The 25,896-nt window shown below is 39.2% G+C and overlaps 1 protein-coding gene across 1 annotated transcript; it reads left to right on the forward strand.

The window, feature by feature from the left end:
• Positions 1-275: 275 nt before the first annotated feature.
• Positions 276-25,326, forward strand: LOC309662817 (cyclin-Y-like protein 1; the record flags this gene model as incomplete). Its single annotated transcript, XM_082465960.1, has 9 exons — positions 276-405; positions 2,291-2,325; positions 8,381-8,481; positions 12,034-12,069; positions 14,271-14,322; positions 15,295-15,414; positions 19,239-19,405; positions 22,681-22,843; positions 24,407-25,326. 9 exons carry the CDS (start codon positions 276-278, stop codon positions 24,521-24,523), a joined length of 921 nt encoding a protein of 306 aa, XP_082322086.1. The 3' UTR covers positions 24,524-25,326.
• Between the last annotated feature and the right edge of the window lie 570 nt (positions 25,327-25,896).

Below are 25,896 nucleotides of genomic sequence, written 5' to 3' on the forward strand. Positions count from 1 at the left end.
AAGAGGGTGACTGAATTTTTAATTGATAAATAGGAGGGGAGTCACATATATGATTCATCTAAAAATGGCATAGATTATTTAGGTGCAAGTTAAAGAAGTCTAAGACATAGCCATGGTTTTTCTCCACATGTATGGAGAGTTTCTACAATTTTGCTGTTTCCCAATAGAATTTTTATATTGTGCCTTTACTAAAATTGCCTTTTTGTCATTACTAAAAGCTCTTCTCAAGACTATTAATAAGTGGTTTCAATCAATGTGTAGCTATCTTTAAAATCATGTATTTTTCTACTCAACTAAATCACCACACCTTTTTCTCTTCTTCCTATACAGACTTAGCTTTGGAACCAAACCCTTCTGACCACCCAAGGGCAAGCACCATTTTTCCGAGCAAATCTCAAACAGATGGTAAGGCAATGCTTTTTTTTCCCTGAGAAAAAGAGTGAAAACTGTTTTTGTTTTGTGTATTATAGGAGGTATTTAGAAAAACTCTTACAGTGGTTTAAATGTTTCACTTTTTTATGTATTCACTTGTCTTATTTTAATATGTTGATGATACAGTTTCCTTTAGTTGTCAGTGTTTTAGGGAGGAGAACACTTAGACTATCTGTTTATACATTTTGCCACCTCTTTATCAACATAGTCAACTGGCCACATGATTTAGATGTGGTCTATTTCTCCATGCTACTTTGTCCTTTTCCCCTTGCTCCGAAGAGCACATATGTTAAAGACAAATGATAGGGTTTAGGTCACAGTTAGGTTTTCATTTGGTCAAATCAGAAAAATCAGTTGTTATATGTGGGAATTGAGCCTTGTGATTTTGGCCCTGTTTTACACAGTGTTCAACCAGACGAGCCTATCTCACATCCAGATTTATGCTACTCAGAACTTTTAAGCTATTCAAAACTTTCTCATCCTAATGTAGTGCTGTGCCAGGGTAATAAGAGCAACATGCCATATGGGGTTTTCCAGAAGATTATCCTCAGCATGTGAAACTCATATACATTTCCTGTGTCCTCCTTGTTTTAAGATGAGAATCAGAACCGTAGAATTTTTTGCACTCCTGCTTGCCTGCTTGTCTTCCTGAATGTTATGTTAAATCCTAGTTTATTTGCTAAAAAGCCATACGTGACCAAGTTTTTCAGTTGATTACGAGAGCAGGAATACAAGAAGTGAACATTCCATAATATTTAAAGTGATGCAGCACAATAAAAAACGGAGGTTTGGTTTTTTGTTGTTGTTGTTTTGCTTTTTGTTTTTTTCCGTTAGATCACTGGTTTTTATAAAAGGATATAACTCAGGAACAGCCAGATGGAAGAGATGCATAGGGCCAGGCATGGGGACAGGGCACAGAGCTTTGATGCCCTCTGCAAGGGTACTACATGCTCACCAACCTGGAAGCTCCTGGGGTTTCTAACTTGCATTTTTCTAGTGTGTGTACTTGAGCCACTCCTTTCTGGTTAGGATTGCTCTATTTCTCAGTTTCTTCCAGAGCCATGAGCTGCTCACATGTAGAGGGGCTCTGGAGACAGTAAAAGAAAAGCTGTCCCATGCCTGTCTCTCTCTTCAGCCTTAAGGAATCCGTGCCTGTGATGCCTGTCTGGAGTTAAAGGAGGCAATGTGAGCAAGAGTGTGGCCTAAGACCCTCTTCAGGCTTTTATTCTTCTGGCCTTTGTTGGAGCAAAACCGTTTTGTGTGCTGTAGATATGTTCATTTAGGTCAGCACACTCATTTTAAAATTTACGTTTAACATAGGTTACTTTCCAGTTGTGTATTTTTTCAGTAAGGTATTTGAGTAGGTTACCATTAAGTGGTTCAGGATGCTTCCAGAGATCCTGGTGCGTTCGGAGACGAGTGCCTGGCCAGAAACTGGTTCTTAGAGTCGTCATCTGTAGATTGTGGTAATTAAAGTAAGCTGTGTGTAAATGAAGACTGAGAAAATACTCCTGGCTAGTAGTTCAGCTATGCAGCAGGTACATTTTTTTATTAGCTAAGTTTCTCACCTGGCCTGATTTGCTTTGTCCTTTTCTTTTGTAAATGGGGAGTCTTTCATTTGTGCCTAATACAGAATATCTATTAGGTCAAAAAAGTGAAACTAAGTTTTTAGATTTTATTTATAGGACTCATCTTGCTGGGTGATTTAAATTATATATTTTGTTGGAAATTATTTTAAAAAATAGAATGGAATTCTATCTCATTGTGTTATTGGTAATCCATCAGATAATTAGTGACTACTTTTATTTTTCTATGGCATTTGTATCAGAATTCATCAGTTAATTTTTTTTATTCTTAGTGCGGGAAAAGAGGAGGAGCAACCATTTCAACCATGTAAGTAAACAGTTGAAAAGTTAAGAAATTAATAGTTTGAATTAAAAATATGTCTGCCATGATTCCTAAAAATATGATGGATCCAATACTGTTAGCATGGACCTCTTTTTTGTAGATTTTCTAAATCTCTATTTTCCTAATTATCAAATGGATTCAGGAAAGTCTTTGACTTAGTAGTGCCCATTTTTTAAGGGTTCTGACATTTACGTTAAATTTCACTAATACGGTTGTAGTATAAAGATCTGCCTTAAATTCTTTTGCCTTATTTTTTTGATCTTATTTTTTAACCAAAGTAATAAAAGTATAACAGGTAAGTTAATTTTTAGCACTGTCCATTGACTTCTTGTCATAGCAGGTGAAAGCTGAGCTTTTTCGCTCCACCATGACGTTATTTCCCTCCCTGTGTTCCCTCAACATGTATCAGTTTTTATTAAATCAGAATCAATGTTTACATTACTACGACTCTGCAAATATTGTGCATTGCTGAGCCATATAGTTCTCTGACTGTGCCTCCTCCTTGTACACCCTTCATTCTTTTTCTTAAATATTAATGAAATTGGAGCACTTCTGCACTTCTCTAGGATAACCCAATCCCCCTTTTCCTAGCCAACGTGATCTCACACAGCCAAATGCAGTAAGTAGCTCCCTGCCCGGTCTCCCTGCTTTCACATTCTTCATTTTTTCTGTGGAATTAATTTCCTGACTATATTCACTTGCCTGTTTTCTAACAGTTATTTTTTTCCCCAAATGTTTTAACATTTGTCACATGCCTATGAAAACTATTTTCCGTCTACTAAGCCACATCTGTTCCATTTTTTTCTTGGAGACACTTTGCCCCAATCTTTTGTCTTCCTACTCCCATATAGACTAGTGTTCCCCTAGGCCTGCTCTATGCCTCTTTTCCTGGGATATCTGTGTGAAGTCATCTGGGATCTCACATAACTCTGCTCTCTCATGTTGGATCCCCTATGTCCTAGATTCTGTTTCCCTCTTGTCTTGTTATACTTCCTTGTTTTACTGGAGCACATTTTCCTGGGAAAAGGGCACATGGGCAGAAAGTTTAGAGAGATCTAGCCTCTCTGAAACTCCTTCTATTTGATAAAGTATAGAATTCTCAGTTGAAACTAATTTTTGCCGTTCTAAAGACATTTCCCTCTCATCTTCTCATTTACACTGTTGCTCTTAAACCTGTTGACATTGTATGGTACATTGTACATTACCGATTTTAGTCATTTTCCCCCATCCCTTCCTTCTCGGGAACCTTTTAGTACCTTCCCTCTCCCTGGGATTTTGAAATTTCATAATTTGGTTTGGTATAGACCTTTTTTGTGTGTTTCTTTGATATTCTGTTTTTTTCTTCCAGGTTCCTATTATTCAGATGTTGGAAGTCTTAGACTTACCAGATCGCTAACTTTTTTCCCCTCCTGCTTTGCATTTTGTCTTTTTGTCCTGCTTCCTGGAGATTTCCTTGACTGTGCTCTAATCCTTCTATTGAATATATTGTTTTGTCTACCTTATTTTCAATTTATAGAGTTCTCTTATATCCTGTCATTCTTTTTTTCACTGATGCAATTTCAAGTTTTCATTTGCTCCTGAGTTTTTATCACTCCCATCAATTCCTTCTTCCCGTTTTGTTTTGTTTTTTTTTAAAGCGTCCTTATATTTTATTTTATTTATTTATTTTTTGGCTGCATTGGGTCTTGGTTTCTGCACGTGGGCTTTCTCTGGTTGCGGTGAGCTGGGCCTACTCTTTGTTGGGTGCGTGGGCTTCTCATTGCAGTGGCTTCTCTTGTTGCGGAGCACAGGCTCTAGGGCGTGCGGGCTTCAGTAGTTGCGGCTCATGGGCTCTAGAGCGCAGGCTCAGTAGTTGTGGCGCATGGGCTCAGTTACTCTGTGGTATGTGGGATCTTTCTGGGCCAGGGCTCGAACCCGTGTCCCCTGCATTGGCAGGCGGATTCTTAACCACTGCGCCACCAGGGAAGTCCCATTCCTTCTTCCTGTTTTGATCTCTTACTTGTTGGGGGCTTCCCTCAAACGTGTGATGGTCCTTGGCTGTCTGTTAAGATCTAATTGGAAGCATCACTTGGACAACTCGTTAACTGATGGGCCTCACTGCAAGGATTTGGGGACCACGCCTCTGAACTCTGAGCCTGCCTTGGGTTCTGTAAGACAAACTGGTTTTCTTGTTCCTGTCCTAGTCAGCCTCTGTAGGTACCAAGGTTGTGCTTCCTCTGTTCTGCCATGTCAGTTACCACTCCTTTATCTAGTCTTTTCACCTTTCAAACATTAAAAATCATCTGCTGTTTATCCTGTCTTATGTATAGCTTTTTTAAAAAATGCCTTTAATTCTAATGAGATGATATCTGAAAGAAGGGGGAGAGGAAATAGATTTGTGGTCAGTCTACTCAAACTTAGATTTATTCTTTGAATATAGGTTCTGAGTTTGAAGTTTAATGCAATATAATTAACGATATTAATTCAGACAATATTTTTGATTATACCTATAATTAGAATATTATACTTTTCTACTAAGGCCTTGAGTATGAATTCTATTCAAACCACTCACCCTACCATATTGTCCATTAATGTGCAACATAGATGGAGTATTACAGACTTTTCAGTGAAAGTCATTGATTCTTAATAAACGTATCCAAAACTTGTGAAAAGGGGGAAGAAAAAAGTGAACTTCAGCTTTATTCTCTCTCTCTTTTTTTTTTTTTTCATTTATATACTTTTATTTGGGAATGTTTAAATCAATACAGAGAAAACGAAATTTCAGAGACAATGAATATCATTAGTTTGGATATCATTACTTTATTATAAAAGAAACACGGAAATTATTTACAGGATGAAAGATTTCAGAACTTCAGTGGCAGCTTCACGTGATGCCATTGGGGGAACGGGCAGCTTCACGTGATGCCATTTCAATAGTGACTTATTTTAGTCGACATATTTTCCAAGAATGTCACCATCTCTAAATAAGAAATAATCCTTGTCATCTAGAACTACTTTGGTGCCTCCATATTCTGGGAGAAGAACTTTATCTCCAACTTTCACACTAACTGGTTGAATCTCTCCACCCTTTCCTTTAGAGCCTGATCCAACAGCTACTACCATTGCTTGCAATACTTTTCCTTGCGATTTTTCTGGAAGCATAATGCCTCCTTTGGTTACAACTTCGGGTGCACTTCTTTCAACTAATACTCGGTCAAAGAGGGGAAGAAACTTTGTAAATGCCTGTCCTGCCATGACTCGGGTTGCCGCACTTCGTACTCTCGCTCTCTCCAGCTTTATTCTTTTAATGGGTTAAAATCAGAGGCAGTAGGCACAATGGGAAGAGTCATTGGGTGGGGGCAGGATTTCAACAGGTACTTGACCTTTAATGATAAGCTTTGAGGGTTGTTACTTACTAGCCTCCTAGGTATGATTATTTTCTAGTCTTCACCATTAAACCTGCAGTCTACTAAGCAACCTTTCCCCTTATAAAGATTGTAAAAGTCCATGTATTTTGTCCTTAGTGCTGAATGAAGATAAATACTCTTCTTCAGTGACCAATTGAAATAATACCTATGAACATTAAACTGTCAGTAGTGTTTTTTGCTACTTGTTTTTTTTTTTTTTGTATTTGCATTTTATACCCTTATGTGTGTCAGTGCAGTTTATTGAGGTTGTGAGCCAGCAATGGTAAAGCTTTAATCATAAGGGACAGTTATCTTAAATTTTCAAGCAAGATGAGAGGAAAGTAATCTGCTGGCAGCTAACATATCTAGGCTTTGCTCAGAGGCTTCAATTCTGCCATCCTTTAGTGAACACTAGATGCTGGAAAGTTTGAATAGTTTCAGGAGTAGGCCTGTGGAAGTGTTTCTTTTGTAGGATCGAGCCAGTAGACTGTAAGTTGCTGATACAACTTAAATGAGCCCCCATAGGATTATAGAGCACATCTAATTAAAAATTTTAAATGTTTTAGCAGTAATATTTCCAAAGACAAATCAATATACATTCATAATAGAAAAAAAAGTTTTTAATAGAGGAAAACAGGATAAATAGCACCCAAAGCTCTACCAACTAGTCTATATTTTGGTACATTTCCTTACTATTTTTATTCCCCTCATATATATAGATTTTTGGTCAGAATTGACTTTTATTACGTGTAGTGTATGTCATATTATACCCTAATAGTAGTGACCTTAAAAGATAACCTGCTTCGTTTAGAATCAAAGTATTTGAATGAGTGAATTTTCATTTTTCATGCTGTATCTGTTTTTTGAGATTCTAAAATTACACATTAACCAAATAGCTTAAGGACCATATCAGAGTTTTAGTTTAAAACATTTCTAGCTTGAAGGAGAAATTAGTCTTCCAAATAGTGATACTGTTTCAAATATGTTACATCTAGAACTTTTTGTTAATAAGGAATAAGTGGCTTTGCATAAAGCATCTGAAACAAGCAAAATGGTGTTTTATATATGCCATTTGGATATTTCTGATTATTGGATACTGGCAATTTTTATTTAAATGCTCTGTATTTTAAAAAGCATCAACTAGATTTTCTCCCTGCCTCACCTTTCATGTATTTGTGGAGGACATTGATGGGAGAGTGTGACAGCATGGTGAAAACTATTTTATATTAATAGGAGGAAGGAAGGCTCATCTGAATTAGTAAACAAACAAAAACCAAAACCAAAACCCAGCTTTAAAATTGTTCGTATTCTGTGGTATTAAAGAATGCTACTCTTCCTTCCAGTGGCTTTCAGTGATTGGGATTTGGTTATTGGCCTTACTTTAAGGAACAGAGTTGTCCTAACATAGTTTAGGCCATTTTAGTATTTGACTATTGCCGTGTTCATGGGCTCTTCACAAATAAATGGATACTTCTAAAGTGTTTTAAAGATAGTTCATTCTCTAGAGGGTCTCAAAAAGTTCTTTGTCACCTATCCAACACCACTGTAGATAAATTCTCACGAATTTGTATCTTTAGTAAGATTTACCTCCAGTTGTAACTGATCTTAAATAATTTCTCAAACACTTGTCGAATCCTAATTTGTCCCAGATTCTGTGCTCAGTAGCTGGAGGTAGGAGAAGAATCTTCCTAACCTGGAGAATCTTGTTTACTTAAGAGGGTGGTACTATGCAAGCAGCTGAGACCATGGAACAGTTGGTAAATTAGATGTGTGAGTGTGCAGAAAGTGAGAAGTTTTGTGGTGTGCCTGCTGGCAAAGGGATCCTAGAGGCAGATGGGGTCAAGCTTGCTGGGACAGGAGGAAGAAAAAGGCATTGCAGGCAGAGAGCAGCATGGGTGAGGCAGGAGTGTCAAATAACACGTAGAACAGAATTAGTACAATTTTGAAATGAATGGCAAGTATTCTCTGAGGTTCTCACTTGAGTAATGTACTGGCAGTCTTACTTAAACATGAAGTGAGAAGTTAAATTCTCAGAGTTGTTTTATCCGTTTTTTTTGGATGCGAGAGAATCTTTAAGCAGTACCTTTTTGTCCTCCAGATAAGGAAATTGAGGCCCAGAGAGACTTATGGCCCCCAGCTTTTTAGTGATAGAGCAGCCCTGGCATGCCCAGCCTCTGATTGGAAAACGTTTGTTTCGTCACACTGTCTCCTGAACTAATACATTTATTATTGGTGTTCATTTACTGCAGTGAAATGCTCCTACATCGGTATTACATAAAGCATTACGTTTTATTGTAGTAACTGAATAGAAATAGGAAATCTCAGCTGCATTTCATTGCTTAAGGAAAAAACCCTGAAATCTTATTCTAAACTTTTTACATTATTATAAAGGTAATTTATAATAGGTGCTTGCCAGGTTTGATTATAGGTACTATATCAAGGCAGCATTTTATAACCCATTTCTCAAAGCTCGTCTGTGGAAGTCAGAGTATAGAGGTTTCCCATAGAGCTGCACATGATATCACACTCAGGCAGTTCATGGAGTGTAAGAAAAATCTTAATGCTTTATCGTTTGACATTTTAACCGAGGAAAAACACACACTTGATAGGTTTAACTTACTGTGACATTTTCTTCTATTTCCCTTCCCCTTCAGGTATCTCCAGGGCAGCTTACTAAAAAGTATAGCTCATGCTCAACAATATTTCTAGATGACAGCACGGTCAGCCAGCCTAATCTTAGAACCACAGTAAAATGGTGAGTACAAGTAGGTTGCCAAGGGCTGAGTGACAGACCCCCTTATCGCTAAAAGCATCCTAGACATACATAAGTTCATTCATTTGAATTGTCCTTTTCAGTGATCAGGTTAAAAAACTGGTGTCAACTATAGATTGATTTCAAGGACCTAAATATGAATTTTCAGTTTCCATTTTAATCTTAGAGCGCATGATAGAAGGGAAAGCCAGTTAGCAAATAAGAAATCCCAGAAAAAGTATAAATCTTTATTTGACGCGTTTCTGTTGCTAAGCCATTGTTGAACACAGTGAGAAAGAGAGGTGCTTTTGATTGGCTGTTTCTAGAGACAATTATTACTGTATGAGTTGTAGTCCTCAAACAACGTGCACTACTTTGGAAGCTGCTCTTAGAAGAAGGAACAGCTTGTCCCCTGCTGGCACCAAAGCGAATCTGCATTTAAATTTAATTGGAGTTTGTCAGATTTATCCCACTGTGCTTTTTTTTTTTTCCTGCACTCTTTCTGTATGAAATTTTACTTCTCCTTCCTGTCCCCCAAAGAGGGGGAGAATATATCAAACCAGTCTTAAGAAATACACACTCAAGCTTAATTTCTTTGTAGATGAAATTTGTTCAACTGAGGTTTTAACTTAATAGACACATTTAAGTTTTGTTTATATATATATATCTCCAACACACTGTATCAATCACAGCAGAGAACAATAAAAGAGGTGAGGTTTCGGAAACATGGCTGTGGTCAGGCTTATACTTAAGGAGACACGAACAGTGTCATGATGATGGAAACCATTCTTTAATTTCTGGGAGCACCTCATAGTCCACAATTGGAGATGCACTTTCAAAACACCCTAATGATGAACCTTTCAAGCTTATTTAAGAGAAAAAAACCAAACGGGATGCAGAGCTTCTTGCCTCCTCCCTCGCGGTTGTCCACGAAACATTAACATCTCCTTAGGATATGAATGTTGATTTTCCAGAACACAGTTTGGGAAATGCTATTTGAAAATATTAATGTCCTTATCCTTAATTTTATTTGTTGTCTTAATTTTATAAGCTAATTGTATTTTTAATTGGTTTTTAATGTGCCAGCTTTTTTTTTAGCTATTTAAATTATCAGTAACTTCTACTTTAATTAAAGACAGCAAGTTCACAGTCATAATAATGTAACTTTCCTCTTGTGCTTACAATAATAGTTGCAGTCAAGTCATGTTTCAGCAAAAATTGAGCCCCATCTCTAAAGTCCTGAGTTTGGGCACTTATCACATAATCACTGAATGTTTTTATTCAGCCAAGACACTGAATCTGTGGGTACAAAAACCACTCTACTTTGGCTAGAGTCGCAGCTTCTTTTGAATTCAAAAGAGTCTGATGTCCAGTATATAATTCAAAAGTACTTTGAAAGTAAACCTTGCTCAGGGACTTCCCTGGTGGTGTAGTGGTTTAAGAATCTGCCTGCCAACGCAGGGGACACAGGTTCGAGCCCTGGTCTGGGAAGATCCCACATGCCGCAGAGCAATTAAACCCGTGCGCCACAACTACTGAGCCTGTGCCATAGAGCCCGCGAGCCACAACTACTGAGCCCGTGTGCCACAACTACTGAAGCCCACGCACCTAGAGCCCGTGCCGTGCAACAAGAGAAGCCACCACAGTGAGAAGGCCGCGCACCACGACAAAGAGCAGCCCCCGCTCTTGGCAACTAGAGAAAGCCCGCGCGCAGTAACAAAGACCCCATGCAGCCCAAATTAAGTAAAATTAAATAAAATTAAAAAAAAAAAAAAAAGATTAACCTTGCTCAGACAAGAAGGTTTCATCCTTTTTTTTCCCGACCTAGTCTAATTTTTGGAAGTACAGTAAATTTTAATTTGCTCTCATGAAGTTTTAGAAATGATCATTCATCACATTCATTATTGGTGAAATAAAGGTTTACTGAGAAAATTAATAGGGCCAATTGGCTTTTAGGAATGATTTTGAAAATGTTTATCATGGGGTTACTTTTCAGTGGGGTAGTTGTTCTCAGTGGGGTAGGTGAGCCTTATTAGAATCACTTATGCAACTTTTCAAGATATATGTTTCTGGATGCACAAAGTCCACCCGCCTGCCCCCGCCTCCAAGACACAGTGTCTGTGTGTCTGTCTGTCTGTCTGTCTCTCTCTCACCCACGCACACACACCTGTTGACAAGATGGGGAATGATGTGAAGCATGATTATATGGACAAAAGCATCCCGAGTGATTCTCCGATCTTAACCCTAACTCATTCATCCCTAAACTTTGCTGCACGCTGCAGTCATCTGGGGCTCTTTAAAAACAGTCCTGATGCCCAAGTCATACCCAGTGCCGGTTAAATCAGAACATCTTGAAGCAGAAGCCAGGCAGTTTTTAAAGCTTCTCAGATGATCCCAGTGTGCAGCTGAGCTTGGGAGCCACTATTTGGTTAGAGGGCAGGAGAAAGAGAACTGCTTCTGATAATTAGTGGGACCTTAGGTAAGTCAGTTTTAAGCCTTGGTTCCCTTATCTGTAAAATGGGTTGTTTAATTAAATGTCATCTACGGTTCAGTGGTCCTTTCCATCATAAAACTTCTAATGCTGTGATTTTAAAATCAATTTGAAGATGAAACTTTGAAGCACTATAGAAGTATCCATCTTTGATGCTAACGGTGTTACAGGCCTTTATACAAGTGCTAAGATTCTATAGACCTATTCTAAAATTCAGATTTGCCTTCCCTCAATTATTTTGAGTTTCATTTTAGACACTGAGAACAAAGGGGAGCATATAACTTAACCAGAGAACCCCTTTGTTGCCTAATATACAACATCTGTGAATAACTTAGGAATATAGTAACTTAAAAAAGACTACCTAAGGACTTGTATCTATCTGTTCGTTAATACTTTATTTAAAATAATTTGGAAATACCTGTCATTAATAGGATACTGTGTAGTATTATGCTGTCTTATTAGCACTGCTTATTTCAGGATAGCTAGACCTATCATCAGTTTTGTGGCTATAAAATTTTGCTATTAAATTTTCTAATAATTATGTAAAAGTGATTTGAAATCATTTTGGTATAGAGCACTTTTATTATTTACTTTTAGGGAAATAATGGAAAACGGATGGGTAGGTGGATAGCGAACTAAATCAACTGAAATGCAGGGGCTAACAAAAAAACCACACACACACACACACACACACACACACAAACTACTATATGGCTTAAATTTAAGCATGTGTATATATAGATATAACTTGTACAGGACAGAAGGTTTTGTGGGTAGAAGGACAAATGACAGGGGACATATGTAATAATTTATATATTATAATAATCAACCAAAACATGCCTTCTAACAGCATATCTAGCATTTTGGGTCTCCTAATTTTGCTAAAAGCTGAAGAACCTAAAACAAGGGGGAAAGCACCCATGTGGTACTGTTCTGAATTCGAGGATTTCGGGGCCACTGGGCCTCTGGAAGGTCTTCCCTCCTTGCTAACCCCTTTTTAAAAATGTCTTGAGGCCTGATATGATAAAAATCAGTGATGACAATGTATTTTTTTTCCTCCACAGTATGACTTTAGCAATATATTACCACATCAAGAACAGGTGAGCTCTTTTGAAACCTATCTTGTTATTCCAGCTAATTAATTTACAAGGTATCAAGTTTAGTGTTAGGTAATAACTATAGATGTTACTGGCATAAGCTTTTATTATTAGAGTGCTTTTATTACAATATAGAAGTGAATCATTTATTTTTCTCTTAGGACCCTTAATTCTTAGGTTACTGAGCATCCCAAAGAGTATTTGTTTATATGGGTTATATTGATAATTTACTGTATTAGAAATTGAAATTGAGAATTTAAAAAATTAAATTCATTGTATATTAAAACAGGGTGTGCCTTAGCACTACTGAAATTTTGAGCTAGATAATGCTTTGTTGTGGGGTGTCGTCCTGTGTGTTATAGGATATATAGCAGCACCCTTGGCCTCTACTCACTAGATGCCAGTAGCACCTTCTTCCCTCCACATTACGACAACCAAAACTGTCTCCAGCCATGGCCAGAAGTCCCCTGGGGGACAAAATCACCCCTGATTGGGAACCCCAGTGTTCAACATAAATCATTTTTTTTAATGAAAAATAACTATTTTCCACAACAAAAAATATTGAGAGAAAAGTATCTCCTCAATAGAAGACAGCTGATTCTCATATCTATTCTGTCTTCAGTCATTTGTTTTGAAGAAACAATATGAAGAAGATCCAGCCGCTTGCAGATATATAGTTGGAAAAAGATGTATTTTTAAAGCCTTCAGATAATTTGGTATATTCTTTGATACTGTACCAAAAGTCTGCATGTGCTAGTTTCTTAAATTAGTTAAAATGGAATTCTAAATCATATCAATGAACTTGTAATAAATACTATGTTAAATTAATACCCATTGATCTGTCATGCATACTGAGTAGATCTTTTTACCTGTACCTGACTTTATAATATTATACATTGGTCATTTGGAAAGTATTGGTTCACATTTCTTTAGACAGTGTCAAAAACTCACTTTTGTTAGTATCACCACCAGTCTTACCAGAAAAGTCTTTTAAGTGTTGAGAAGTTGTCAAGTTCACAATCGAAGGTAGAAGTTTTCCAAAACTCCTGATATTTTTAGCTTGATGGCTTGAATTTTATCATTGGCAACAAATAACTTTAGAGTTATTTTCCTTGAAGTGACAGGCTCACTTTGTTCATTTTTGAAAGAATGACTGTGTCAGTTGTACATTCAAATAACGATGGTGTTCGATGAAAAAAGTGTTTCAAATAAAGATGGTGTTCTATGAAAAAAATGACTTACCGCCAAGTCACAAGTGCTTTTCCTTAACACAGCCATATTTCAGTATGTAAAAGTGCTTAATGCATACTTTCCACTTATTCAGAATATTAAAAAGAAGGACCAAGGTTTAAGAACACTATTAATTTTTACTCTTTTATCAAGGATGTTCTTCAAGCAGATTTTTTAACTGCAAGTGGCAGTGAATAATTGAATGACTTCTAATTCAGTTTGGTACCACTGCCTTGATTCATGCTCAGAAACCAGCAGTTTTACCCACTTTTGCTTTTATACATCCATAGCAAATGTCACACAATGTGAAGGGCAGGTAGTGTCTTAGTATTCTTATAAAAGCAGTTTTGACCTCTTGGGCCTCCTGAAGGAGGGGATAGGGGAGAATCCCAGAGGCCTGCAGACCACATTTAGAGAACCGCTGTTCAAATGAGCGCAGTGTATTAGTGTGGTGAAATTTTAAATTAAAAAGCCTGGTTTCTTTTAAAATAAAAAGACAATTACATTTTTAACTCAAACTATTTAAAAGAGACAAGAAGAAATACACAATAAGGATATAAAGAACTAAAGAGAAAAAAACGGGAAAAAACCATGAATCTCATATTCACATTGATTGAAGTGAGAAGAATTTATTGCCCACCACCACTGCTTCATAAAATGTTCTTGCATATTCCAGTGTGAGGTTAGAGGGGTGAAAATATATTGGTTTACTAGCATTGCCTGTTAGGGAGGGTCAGTGCTTATAGAGGCAACTCTGGCTGGTTGTTGTAGAAAAGGTTTCACAGAACTTGATGTGCTGAGTAAAAATAGGTCAGGAAACCTTTCTAAGGGTGGAATCCAGGAGAAGAATTTATAAAACTGTTTGCTTCGTTGAAGGTTAAGCTTCCTCTACCCCTCTCTCTACTCCTAGCCGATATTTTACTAAGATAGTAAGTCCTGAATTAATTTTTTAAATGCACATTCTTATTTTATAGAGTTGCAGATAGATCCTTGGATATTTTTGATGAGAGATTACATCCACTCACAGTAAGTGTCAGTTTTATTGAAGTGGTATTTTTCTCTTATACAGTTGTGTTTATTTCATGCTGATTTGCTTTGAAATTAATTACTAGAAGAAAATTACTTCCTCCAGCTCGAAGTCAAATTCATCTTCCTTTAAGTCTTCTTCCCCACGCCATGTTGTGTCTAGTCATTTTCCCGAAGGCGTGTTGTATAAGGGGTTGATGGATATGAACCGAGTTGCACTTTGTGTGAATAGTGAGCAGGTAAGTAAACATACCCAAGTAACAGAAAATGTATCTTTTTAAAGGATGATGTTCCATAGCATCAAACAATATAAATATTTGTAAATAAACCTAATATGATAAGGCCTCTAAGAAGAAAATTAGAAAACTGTTTACATTTTAAACGAATTAAAATGACAAAGTTTTAAAATTCACTTCTCCGGGTGCTCTGTGGCCACACGTGGCTGGCGACTGCTGTACAGGACAGCACATTCTTAGAGCCTTATGGTTACAGGACACTGGAAATGTGTTTTCAAAGTTGACTACAGAAAAGTATGACATATGGTGATCAGCAAGACTTTTGAGCCTAAAAGTATTGGGTTGGCCAAAAAGTTTGTTTGGTTAGTGAATATATTGTTCAATAAAATGCTTGGTGAAAATGAAAACTGTGTCTTTTATTTTTACTTAAAACCAAATGAACTTTTTGGCCAACCCAATAGTTTACATTTGGTTAGAATTCTGTGGGGAGGAACGTGGAAATACATAAATTTTCTGCGGTTGTGCCTGTATTTTTCTTTAATGAATGGTGGTGAGTACTGGATCACTGTGGTATTTTAGGATCCCATTGTTTAGATTTAAAAGACTACAAGACATGTCACCCAATCAGAATTATTTTAAGGGGCACGTGGGCCCAAGTGTGAAGACTGCTATCTTAAGGGTACTTTTAAGTATTTTTCTTCCGTGGATACTTAAATTGCATTTTTTCTCCCTTCAGCGAGAAAAGATTCCAGAGGAATACTTCGAGCATGATCCTGAACACAAATTCATTTACGGATTTGTTCATACTCTTTCTAGTGCCGCACAGCTAACTGCTGAAGGTGCAGTAGTAACTTTGGTAAGATATTTTTTCTTTCATAAAGCATCTGTAGAAATTTCTGTCTTGTACACATGGTATGGTCCTGTTTTTCCCAAATGAAAGTAGGTTCCTGAAACGATCATTAGAACTTTATTAAGAGAAACCTATCAAAAGAAAGTAAAGTATACACATTTGAGCTTTAATCATCATTATGATTTAAAACGTTGCCATTGCTTTTCTCATCACAAAACAATTGCTATTAAAGGCAGCAGGAGAGATTTCTGGTTTCTCCTTCCACACCTGAGGGGACACACGCACGCACAGTGCACACACGCACACACAGACGACGCGTGTGGTGGTGGTGGGGCGGGGCAATCACTGAGCGCTCTGGTCCACAGGCAGAAACAGGTTCCGGGCAGTTTGAAGCTGAGTCCCAGACTGCACTGCCTAGGCAGTTCTGATGTGTGTCCTGACTGAGAACTACTGCCCTCAGTTCTCTGTTCCTTGGATAATGGATAATGGTGTTAACCATCCCTGCTGTCCTCTTACTGCCTGCATGTGAAGTTGCCCAGGACTAGGGTGCCAGTAGGACTTCAGAAGGCTTTACTCTAGTTAGCCTGCTAAGCTACAGCTGTGTAAGGACCTTTTTGTCATCCATTCCTAATTCCTATGGTAAGATTTTATCATTTGAATAATAAATCATATTCAAGTGAGAGGTAGTTGGGATTGTTTTACTCCTCCCTATAGCAAACCTGTAGGGGGGAAAGTCAGCTGCGTGGTCTGCAGGGAAGGAATACTTAGGCCACTCACTGCCTGCTCCTATCAAGGCAGAATTTAGGACAGGAGGCTTGTCCTTTTGAAAAGAGACCCCTCAGTGGGTACTGGATCAGACACAGGCCTTTTCTTGGCGCTACAGGCCACTTGGAGTGCTTAGCACATGCTTGAGAGAGGCAGGAATGGTGCTTGCATATGGAGAGCTAGGAAATGCAGGAAGGAGAGTATTTGGGTTGGAAGAGGGGCATTTCTTTGTAGCCAAGTTAAGCTTGATGTACCTGCGAGACAGCAGAATGGCAGTGTCTAGTAATCATTTGAATATATGGGATTGGAGCATGAATCTGAGCTAGAGGGAGGGAATTAAGTGTAGCTGTTCAAATGCAGAGAAAGTATGTAAAATAAAAAGTGGGTAGAAGATAGATCCTACTAGAGACTGTCAGCACTTAAGGGACAGATCCCCAGAGGAGTGGCTACAGTGGTAGGAAACCCAGCAGAGAACCCTAAGAGACACCAGGAGAGGTTCAAGAAGGAGAGTATGGTCCAAACGCTAAATGCTACCAAGAAGTTGCTCATGTCATAAATACCATGTCACTGAATACCTACTCTGTGTCACTTTTCTACATGTGGGGGGTGGAGGAGAGAACAAGTTGGATAAATAAAGTTCTCGCCTTTATGGAGCAAGTGTGGAAGACGTAAATTTTTTTTTTTTTTTTTTTTTTATCGGAGTACAGTTGATTTACAGTGTTGTGTTAGTTTCAGGTGTATAGCAAAGTATAAGTGTTTTTTTTTAATGAGTGTTTTTTAAAAGATGACTATTTCAAGTGGTGGTAAAAACCATGAAGAGAAAGCAAGGTAAAGGGATAAAGTGATTAGAGGGGCTTACTAGAAAGCTCAGGAAGAGCCTCTTTAAAGAGGTAATGTTTGAACCCAGGACCTGGCTGAACTGAGGAAGATCAGGTACGCTGGCATTACGGGCAGAGGGGACAAGTGCAAGGCTCTGAGACAGGAACTTGTTCTGTGTGTTCAAGGAAAAGCAAGGTGGCCATTGTGATCCGAGCGGGGAATGAGGGAAAGAGCATAGGTGATGAGGTCACGGAAGGACAAGGCCGTACCGCACAGGGCCTCGTAACTTGCAGGCCACGGGAAGAAGGTATTTGTTTGATGGGAAGCCTCTGGCAGATCTGGAGCAGGCGCATAAAGTACTCTTAATTGAAGAGGCTCTCCTGGCTGCTTTGGGGAGAACAGACTGTAGTCTGTTGGGAGGCAGAGAAGTTAGGCAGTGGCAGCGATACAAGTCAGAAGTGACAGACAGAAAAGCGGTCAGGGTACCAGTGAAGGTAGAGATAACAAGAAGTCCTAACAGATTGGAGCAGGATACACTCAAGTGCAGGTTTTTGGTCTCAGCGACTGGGCGTGTGGCAGTGCTCTTTCATTTATGAGGGAAGGCCTGGGGAGTGGAGCTCTGGGACGAAGAGCTCTGGGTTGTTTGTGTGAAGGCACCGGTGACCACGGCAAGAGTAGTCTCTGTAGAGTGGTAGCAGCAGGAGGCTGACTGAAGTGGGTTAAGGAGAGGATGGGAGATGAGGAGCTGGCCTCAGGCCTGAGGACGCCGTCTAGGGGCAGTGGGGGACAGGCTGGGGACATGGAAGCATTCACACTGGAGGAAGCCTCTGACAGAGAGGGAGAAGTTGTTCAAAAGGAGACTAACTGTGGGCACAGTGCTCTGCAGAAGTGAGGTGGGATCAACTTCATTCATAGGAGAGTTAGCTTCAGTGAAAAGAAAGAAATCTCGCTTCCTCCGAGACAGGAGGGCAAGTGGGATAAATGAATATCAGCACGTGTACCAAGTTTGCCAGTACAAAGGTGAGAGGAAGTTGAGAGATTGCCAGTGTCGTTTCAGTGCCTCTGATGAGTCCCATAAAGTAGAGAGTTGAACCTTGCGGGGAGAGTCGTTCTTAGGGTACTAGAGAGTGCTGAGTTCTTTGGGGAATGGGAGCCGAATTTCACTAAGAACATATAATCTCAATACCCGTGTTTGAAAACACAGTAGAGTTTGGAGGGCATGGGCGAATCTGAGCTGTCAATCTGATAACCCTTCAGAGAGTAAACAGACTCTTTCAAACTGGACATTTTTCTTTTTGTCAAATGGCATATACACTCTTCTACAGAGGTAACAACAAATCACAGCTTACCTCTCTAATCTTTGCTCAGCTGTTAACTCCATCCAGTTCTTTGTAGGGTAGACATTTGATACATGTAAAAGAAACCGTGAAATCATCTCACAAACCGGCAGGTTTAGAGGAGCCCCAGGGATACAGACACAGGCAGGTCTTCCCACCTTAAAACCAAAAGAATTGACTAAGCTGCAGATTATGTAAGACAGAAATGAATAATGAAATGATAATGGAGATGTGAAAAATTGGGGCTATGAAAAGGACTACCCTTTGTATGCATGTGTGTTCCTTCAAAAGGCACTAAAATATGGGAATACTTGACAGTTGTAAAGCCCCTTTGTACTGCCTGTCCTGCTGTGCCACGCAGCAGCCACTGGGAGGCTCTCTTGACCACCAGTTTTTATCTTCAAGTTCATGCCACAAAAGGACTGGTGACTGACTCTGAAGAGAAGGTAAAGATGTGCTCAGTCTTACCAGAATTTTACACACTCAAGCGTTATGTAAAATCGCCATGCAACCACCACCAGTCTTGTAGTTAACATTGCACGTGATAGGCACTCAAGCATTTACTGAACAGTTGAAGTCGACACTGGGCTGTATGTGCTGCCCTTGACAAGTGGGAAGGTAATAATACAATGCGTGTCTTTAGAATGCCCTTTGCTGAGATGTCCTTTCATTCCTGTGACCAAAATTGGGTTGGAAATTCACACGGGCAGAGTAGAAATATCAGACTCACAGAAATATCTGACTTACAACTGTGACCTGGCCTCTGGCCTTGGCTTGGCTGAGCAAAGTCTTTGTAGAACCTAGGAATAAAAGGGGTGTCAAAAAGAGATGAAATCTGTCATTCCTAACAATTCTTATCACAGCACTTAAACTGAACGAAAATCAAAGATCAGTGCTCTACTTTTGCAGGTTTACTTAGAAAGGCTTTTAACTTATGCTGAGATCGACATTTGCCCCACTAACTGGAAAAGAATTGTTTTGGGAGCCATTCTTCTTGCCTCCGAGTTTTGGGACGATCGGGCTGTATGGAATGTGGACGACTGCCAGATCCTCAAGGACGTTACAGTTGAGGACATGTGAGTTTGTAAGGTTACCGTGAACTTTCTAACCATTTTCCAATACCTCATTTGCTCTCATAAAGTTTACATTTTTAAGAAATGTTACATTTTAAGAAAGGTTACCTTGTGCAGAGAGCTGAAATAGACATAAAATTACAGCCTTCTTTCTATCTAGCTGTAGTATAACAATTTGTATTTCCCCTCATTCATTGGTAGGTCTTGATGTGTTATTGTTGTAATATTCTGCTTGAGAAATTGAAATTATTTTTCTGGTGGTTTTTGCCAAACATTTTACAAGCTCACTACCAGAGCAACATGGTACAGTAAGTAACTTGACAGCTTTCTTAAAGCTGTCTACCAGGTCCAGTCCATTTTTAAGGGGCACATGCCTGGTCTTTGAAGCAAGTGGCCACTGTTAAGGTCTTAGGGCCTCTAGACTACTGACAGGTTATAATTTCAACCTGAGTCACACATTGTGTATTTGCTTTTGCTGGTCTTTTTCTCCTTTTTATCTGAGGTTCTGTTGTTACAGAAACTATGATGTACAGGTAGCCACATATAAAGGTTTCAGATCCCTGTGTTCCTGTCTCCTCCCCTAAAGTCTGCTGAGCTAGGAAACACCTACCTCTCAGGTCGTCCGGGAAGCATCCCTGGGGCCTCACCCAGGGCACTCAGCAAACACAGCGGCACTTTGTGGGGCCTTGAGTTAACTAGGCAGGTTCTCCTCACAGATGGCACGCTCACATTGGCATGAAACGCCAGGCTTCCAATCTGGCTCTGGTGAAGGGCCCCAAGGGTGGGAAGCAGGATGAGCCAGAGAGGTAATTCCAGCAGACTCTCGAAGTGCCCGCTTGCCAGTGAACCTGTCTTTGTGGGTGGCATTCAGGAAAATGTGAAAGGACACCTCTTGATTATATTGGACAGCAGAGGCCGATCAAGATGGCAGGCAGGGGCAAGAGTTTGTTTTTGTTACCTTTGCCCCTTACCCTAGATAATTCACAATTACCAAAGTGCATATTTACAGCTGAAGCGAGGAAAGCTGTGACTAAGAGAAGGGACCAGTGACTGTCAGTAGCTGTCAAAGTGGCTTTTGGTGAAAATGCCCACTTTGGTGATCATGTAAACCAGGTGGTCGTGGTGATATTGCTGGTAGCAATCTTAGCAAACAGTGGAACAGCAGATAATGAATTTGAAATGAATAGAAGTACTTTTGGAAGTTGCAGAAACTAAAGTGACGTTGACCAACACTATCATCAGTCTTTGAACTGGTCCCTTGAAGGAAGGAAAATTTGTAATCGTGAACACCATCCCTGCCATGATGGCAGCTGAAATTTTCTCAGAATCTGCAGCTGAGCTGACTGGGGCTCTGGTTCCAGGTACAACATCCGAGAACATGCAGGGAAACGTGTGGGTGTTCATAGACATTGAGCCCAGGAGCATTGGCGGCACTGTCCAGCTATGAAGAAACTAATTCTAAACAACGCTTTTCTGTGTAGAACGGAGAATCACCAGGAGTTATGTTTATAATAGGCTGCTTTTGTTTATGATCTTTGGGAGTTGGAAAGCATTACAACAAAGTGTTTAATACACATTTGTTTCATCCCTCTGCTGTTGACTACTATTTGTAATGGTCTCATTTTGAGTCTGAATTGAAAAATTGCTGTCTATCAGCTTTTCCTTAAAACTTTCTAACATCTCTGTGTCTTGTTAAATATATATTTCCCTTCAAAAGAGTAAGTTAAACTGAGCAGCTGCTGTTCAGACAGTTTGCTGCGCCTGTAAGTGGTAGGCTCTTCAGCCACCTAGCCATTTACAAACAGCAAAAAACACAGAAGATGCATATTCTGTAGGCATAATGCTTTTCTTCAGTGATTAAAGCTCTATTAATAGACATGTTAATCCTATGAAGTACTGTATTTCCACACAATTAAAATGTATTAGTGGAGAAAATATAAAAGGGATAGTGAAGTGCATTTATTCCTGTAGTAAATTAAGTCCTGATTAGCTGATTATCAAAACATTATCTGATTTACATTTCTATAGACTTCTGGCCGTATGAACAGGAAATTAATTTTGGAAGTAGGTTCAGTTAGGTTTAAAGTTCAACAAATGAGAAACCTCATTTCTGCTCATACTCTGCTCTCCATACAGGAGAACATGGAGCATTTGTTGATTTATCCAATGGATAAAATATTAACACTTGAAAACCAAGAAACCAAATGTATTGTAAAATAAGCCACTTGCATGTTTGTTTGGGTATTTATCATTTTTATCTAATCAACTCTCTAAAGTGATTGCTGTGAAAAGTGGTAAGATTTACTCTAACTTTATATTTATTTACTTAAACATTTGGCAAGCAAATGGCTGGATATGGTCATATAGCAGAAGCCTGCTCCCAGCACTCTACTTTCCCACTTCATTGAATTCGCCCTCTGTGGGCGTGTGCAGTCTGTCCTGGCAAGGGGCGGTAGGTCTGAACATTCTGGGCTGCTCTCCTAACACCGGGGGCAACAACTGCTCTATCAGAGGTCGTATCGTAAAGTGGGTTTAGTCTAGCTGAGACATAATCTTACTGCCTTCCTAAGCTTAAAAAGTGCATCCTGTCCTGTCATGGTGACGACAACTCACCCTAGTAAGGTTTTAAGGTGAACAGAAACTTGCATTATGCCCTTTGACACAGCCCCATGCACGGGGTGGGGGTGGGGGGATTCCCTTTCCCATCGAATGTAGCTTATTTATTTATTTACTTGAGATGAATCCTTGTTGCCTCAAGAGTTTTCCCCCCTCAGAGATAATAGCAGTGGCTCTCGATGGATCCATTTGTTGCCGTGGTGATGTGCCCACTCCTTTTGTTGGCTCGTCTCTACTTCAGTAAGCCCCTTCCTGTCATCAGCCCGGTGAAAATGTCTGCAAGTTCTTCAGAGCTAATAAACAGCATACATCATTCCTTTCAACTGATCACTAGAGCGGGGCCTCGTGAGTGAGTGTGGAGCATGAATCGTACAGCTGCACTAATGGAACTCTGAAGAATGAGCCCCTGAGTCAGCAGCATGAGTGCATAAGAGGGCCATGACCTCTTCCCCCTTGTCCCAGACTCAAAGTGCTGGGACGCAGAAAGGACCACAAATAGCTGTACCTTGTTTGCACATTAGGGTATTAATCCAGCTGGGTAGCCATTATTGGTTTCAAAACAGTATTTAGAGCCATCCTAGTAGCTCAGAATGGTATTTTTGAAGATAGCCCAGTTGACTAAAATTGTCCTGTGTTGGTTTTGTCTTCTCCTCCTCCCCCAGGAATGAGATGGAAAGGCACTTCGTGGAGCTACTTCAGTTTAATATTAATGTTCCTTTCAGTGTGTATGCCAAATACTACTTTGACCTTCGCTCCTTAGCAGATGACAACAACCTGAATGTTCTATTCACTCCTCTTAGCAAAGAAAGAGCACAGAACTTAGAGGTAAGGCTGTGAAATCACTAACTGGGGTTTTCTGTCAGCCACCGAAGCCACACCTGTAGCTAAATTATATTAAGCAGTGATTAGGAAAATGGAAAGCTGTTAACAGTTTGAAGAGCTTATTGACCCGTTGGCATCATATTTCCTGTGTCTTTTATGGTTTATACAGGGATCCCACATTATAAAAAAAAAAATTGTCTCTTCTGTAACCATAATTCAGAATACTTTCAATCATATTTAATCTGTTCTTAATGGTTTTCCATTTGAACCTCTACACTTACATATAACCATACATGAATAATTTCTTAAAATTGTATCCCTAATCAGATGTACCTACATAATCTACTTACCACTCTTAACTGTCTGTTTTTTTTTTAATAATTGATGTTTTGGACTATTTCTACTGTCTTGATATTTTTAATAAATAAATAAATGTATTTATTTATTTATGGCTGCATTGGGTCTTCGCTGCTGCACGCGGGCTTTCTCTAGCTGCGGCGGGCGGGGGCTGCTCTTCATTGCGGTGCGCAGGCTTCTCATTGCAGTGGCTGCCCTTGTTGCAGAGCACGGGCTCTAGAGCGCAGGGTCAGTAGTTGTGGCGCACGGGCTTAGTTGCTCCTCGGCATGTGGGATCTTCCCGGACCAGGGCCCAAATCCGTGTCCCCTGCATTGGCAGGCGGATTCTTAACCACTGCGCCACCAGGGAATTCCCTCTTAACTGTTTTTTACTCAGCTTGCAGTTCGTGTGTGTGTGTGTGTGTGTGTGTATGTGTGTGTGTGTGTGTGTGTGTGTGTGTGTATCACAGTTCAGTCCCATGAGTTTATTAGACAAAGCATCCGTGGCTAACCTGAGAGACCTATACTTGGAAGGTATAATGTGGATTCAGATACTGGATGTAGAAAGTACATGAGTTTTTAATATAAATGGTAACGTACATGGAACAACGTAATACTTATGGCTTATGATTTTTGGTGGGTATACAGCAAAATTCACAACTGAAATGAACACATTTAAAATTGATACTTTCTGTGGTACCTTGGTGGTACTTTAGAATAAGATGTTTTTCTACCATAATTTATGTGCAAGTGAAATAGCACCTTTCAGCGCTTGTCATTAGACCTCTCCTACCTTCAGCACATACCTACCTGATTAAAATTTTCTTAGAGTATGTAATAACTAATGAAAACTGAAGAGAAGTTGAATAGCTGAGTAAACACTGATTTTGCCCAAGTGTATGTCCATTACGTTTAAGGATCACGTGTGTAGGTAACAGATGATATTGCTATTAGGAGCCTATCATTAGGAAGCCAATTTTTAAGTAACTCTAAGTTATTAGGGCAAGTTACCCCTTGCCCCAGCAATCTAATCATAGCCCTTAAAGGTTATTACCTTAGGGAACTGTCAGTTAGTGTAGATATCAGCTATCCAAAGTAGCAGTAACTATGAACTATCTAAACGAATGGAGATGTGTGGCTTATCAATGATGCTTTTTTTGTTTTTTTAAGGTCCGAACATTTTTTTCCCCCCCTAATTATACCTATGTTCTACCTGATTGACTTTCCTAGGCCATTTCCAGATTGTGTGACGACAAATACAAAGACGTGTGTAGAGCTGCTATGAGAAGGTCTTTCAGCGCTGATCATTTCATTGGTATTCGGCGCTCCAATGCCATCCTCTCTTAAGGGAGAAGTGAGGGGTTGTAACATCATAAACCCCTCGAAACAAAGACTGGAGAAATATCACCTCTCCTGCTCAGAAACCAGCAAAGTTAGTATTTTCACCTTAAAGAAAGACATTGAATTCAAGAGACTCATGGACAAGCGAAGATTATGCTCATAGGAAAGAACGGGACCTCGTCAATGTAACACGCTCTTCTGTCCTTTTTATTGTAAACAGAGTTACAAAAACCACTCCAAAGCTAAAAGCTCCCAATCCACGCACAGATATCTGCTCCCAATCCATGCACAGATATCTGATAGCTGTGAGCTATGTGAGGTTTTTTAATTAATAGTTTAAATTTTTAGACTTTAAAGACACTAGCTATATAACTTCTATGTTTTTCTTACCTCACTGTCCCATACTGCTGCATATTCCTTTAGAATCAGTGCAGTATTACCATCAAAAAATGGGACTCCAAAAAAAAAAAAAAGTAAAAAAACAAAAAAAGAAAAAAAACCAAAAAAACAAAAAAAAAACAAAAAAGAAAAAAAAACAAAAAAAAACAAAAAAGAAAAAAAACACAAAAAAAAAAACAAAAAAAAAACATGGGACTCCTAACAACTCATAAAGCCAAACTTCGGAACAGACTGTTGTAGCATCGTTAGGTTTTGCAGGGTTCTTCCTCCCTACTATATCATTGAAGCTGCTAGTCATTATTGGCAATCAATTTAAACCAAAAAGCTGCTGAATAACACATGTCATCCAAATTCTTTGCAGGCAGTACTTATTAGCATATTAGCATGTTTGCGATCATAAACAGAGAAAGTAGGTTATTTCCTTCTATTGGGTCCGTGCTGCATTTCTTGTTAACTATAATGGTGCTTCTGATTTTGTGATGATTTTCCTCTTTGTTATGTACTTGTGTTAAAGGATATTTTCATAATTCCAGCCAACATGGTGGTCCAGTAATTAACAAGCCGGTGATGAAATAGAAGGTGTCCCAAAAGTCTTAGAACAATTTTAAGCTTTAATATAGTGTGCTTGGATACTCCAGAACAGTGTCGCAGAAGTATAAATGCTAGACTGGCAAAACATCACTTGAAACTTTAATCGAATTTCTTCTAAACTCATTTACTTTTGTACATTTTAAACATTAAGCTTTTATTTTTTTATTTTTTATTTTTTTAAATGAATTAATTTATTTAATGGCGTGTTGGGTCGTTTCTGTGTGAGGGCTTTCTCTAGTTGTGGCAAGCGGGGGCCACTCTTCATCGCGGTGCGCGGGCCTCTCACTGTCGCAGGCTCTCTTGTTGGGGACACAGGTTGGAGCCCTGGCTTGGGAAGGCCCGTGAGCCACAATTACTGAGCCTGCGCGTCTGGAGCCTGTGCTCCGCAA

Source organism: Balaenoptera physalus (assembly GCF_965194825.1).
Source record: "Balaenoptera physalus genome assembly, chromosome: 6".
Taxonomy (NCBI): domain Eukaryota; kingdom Metazoa; phylum Chordata; class Mammalia; order Artiodactyla; family Balaenopteridae; genus Balaenoptera; species Balaenoptera physalus.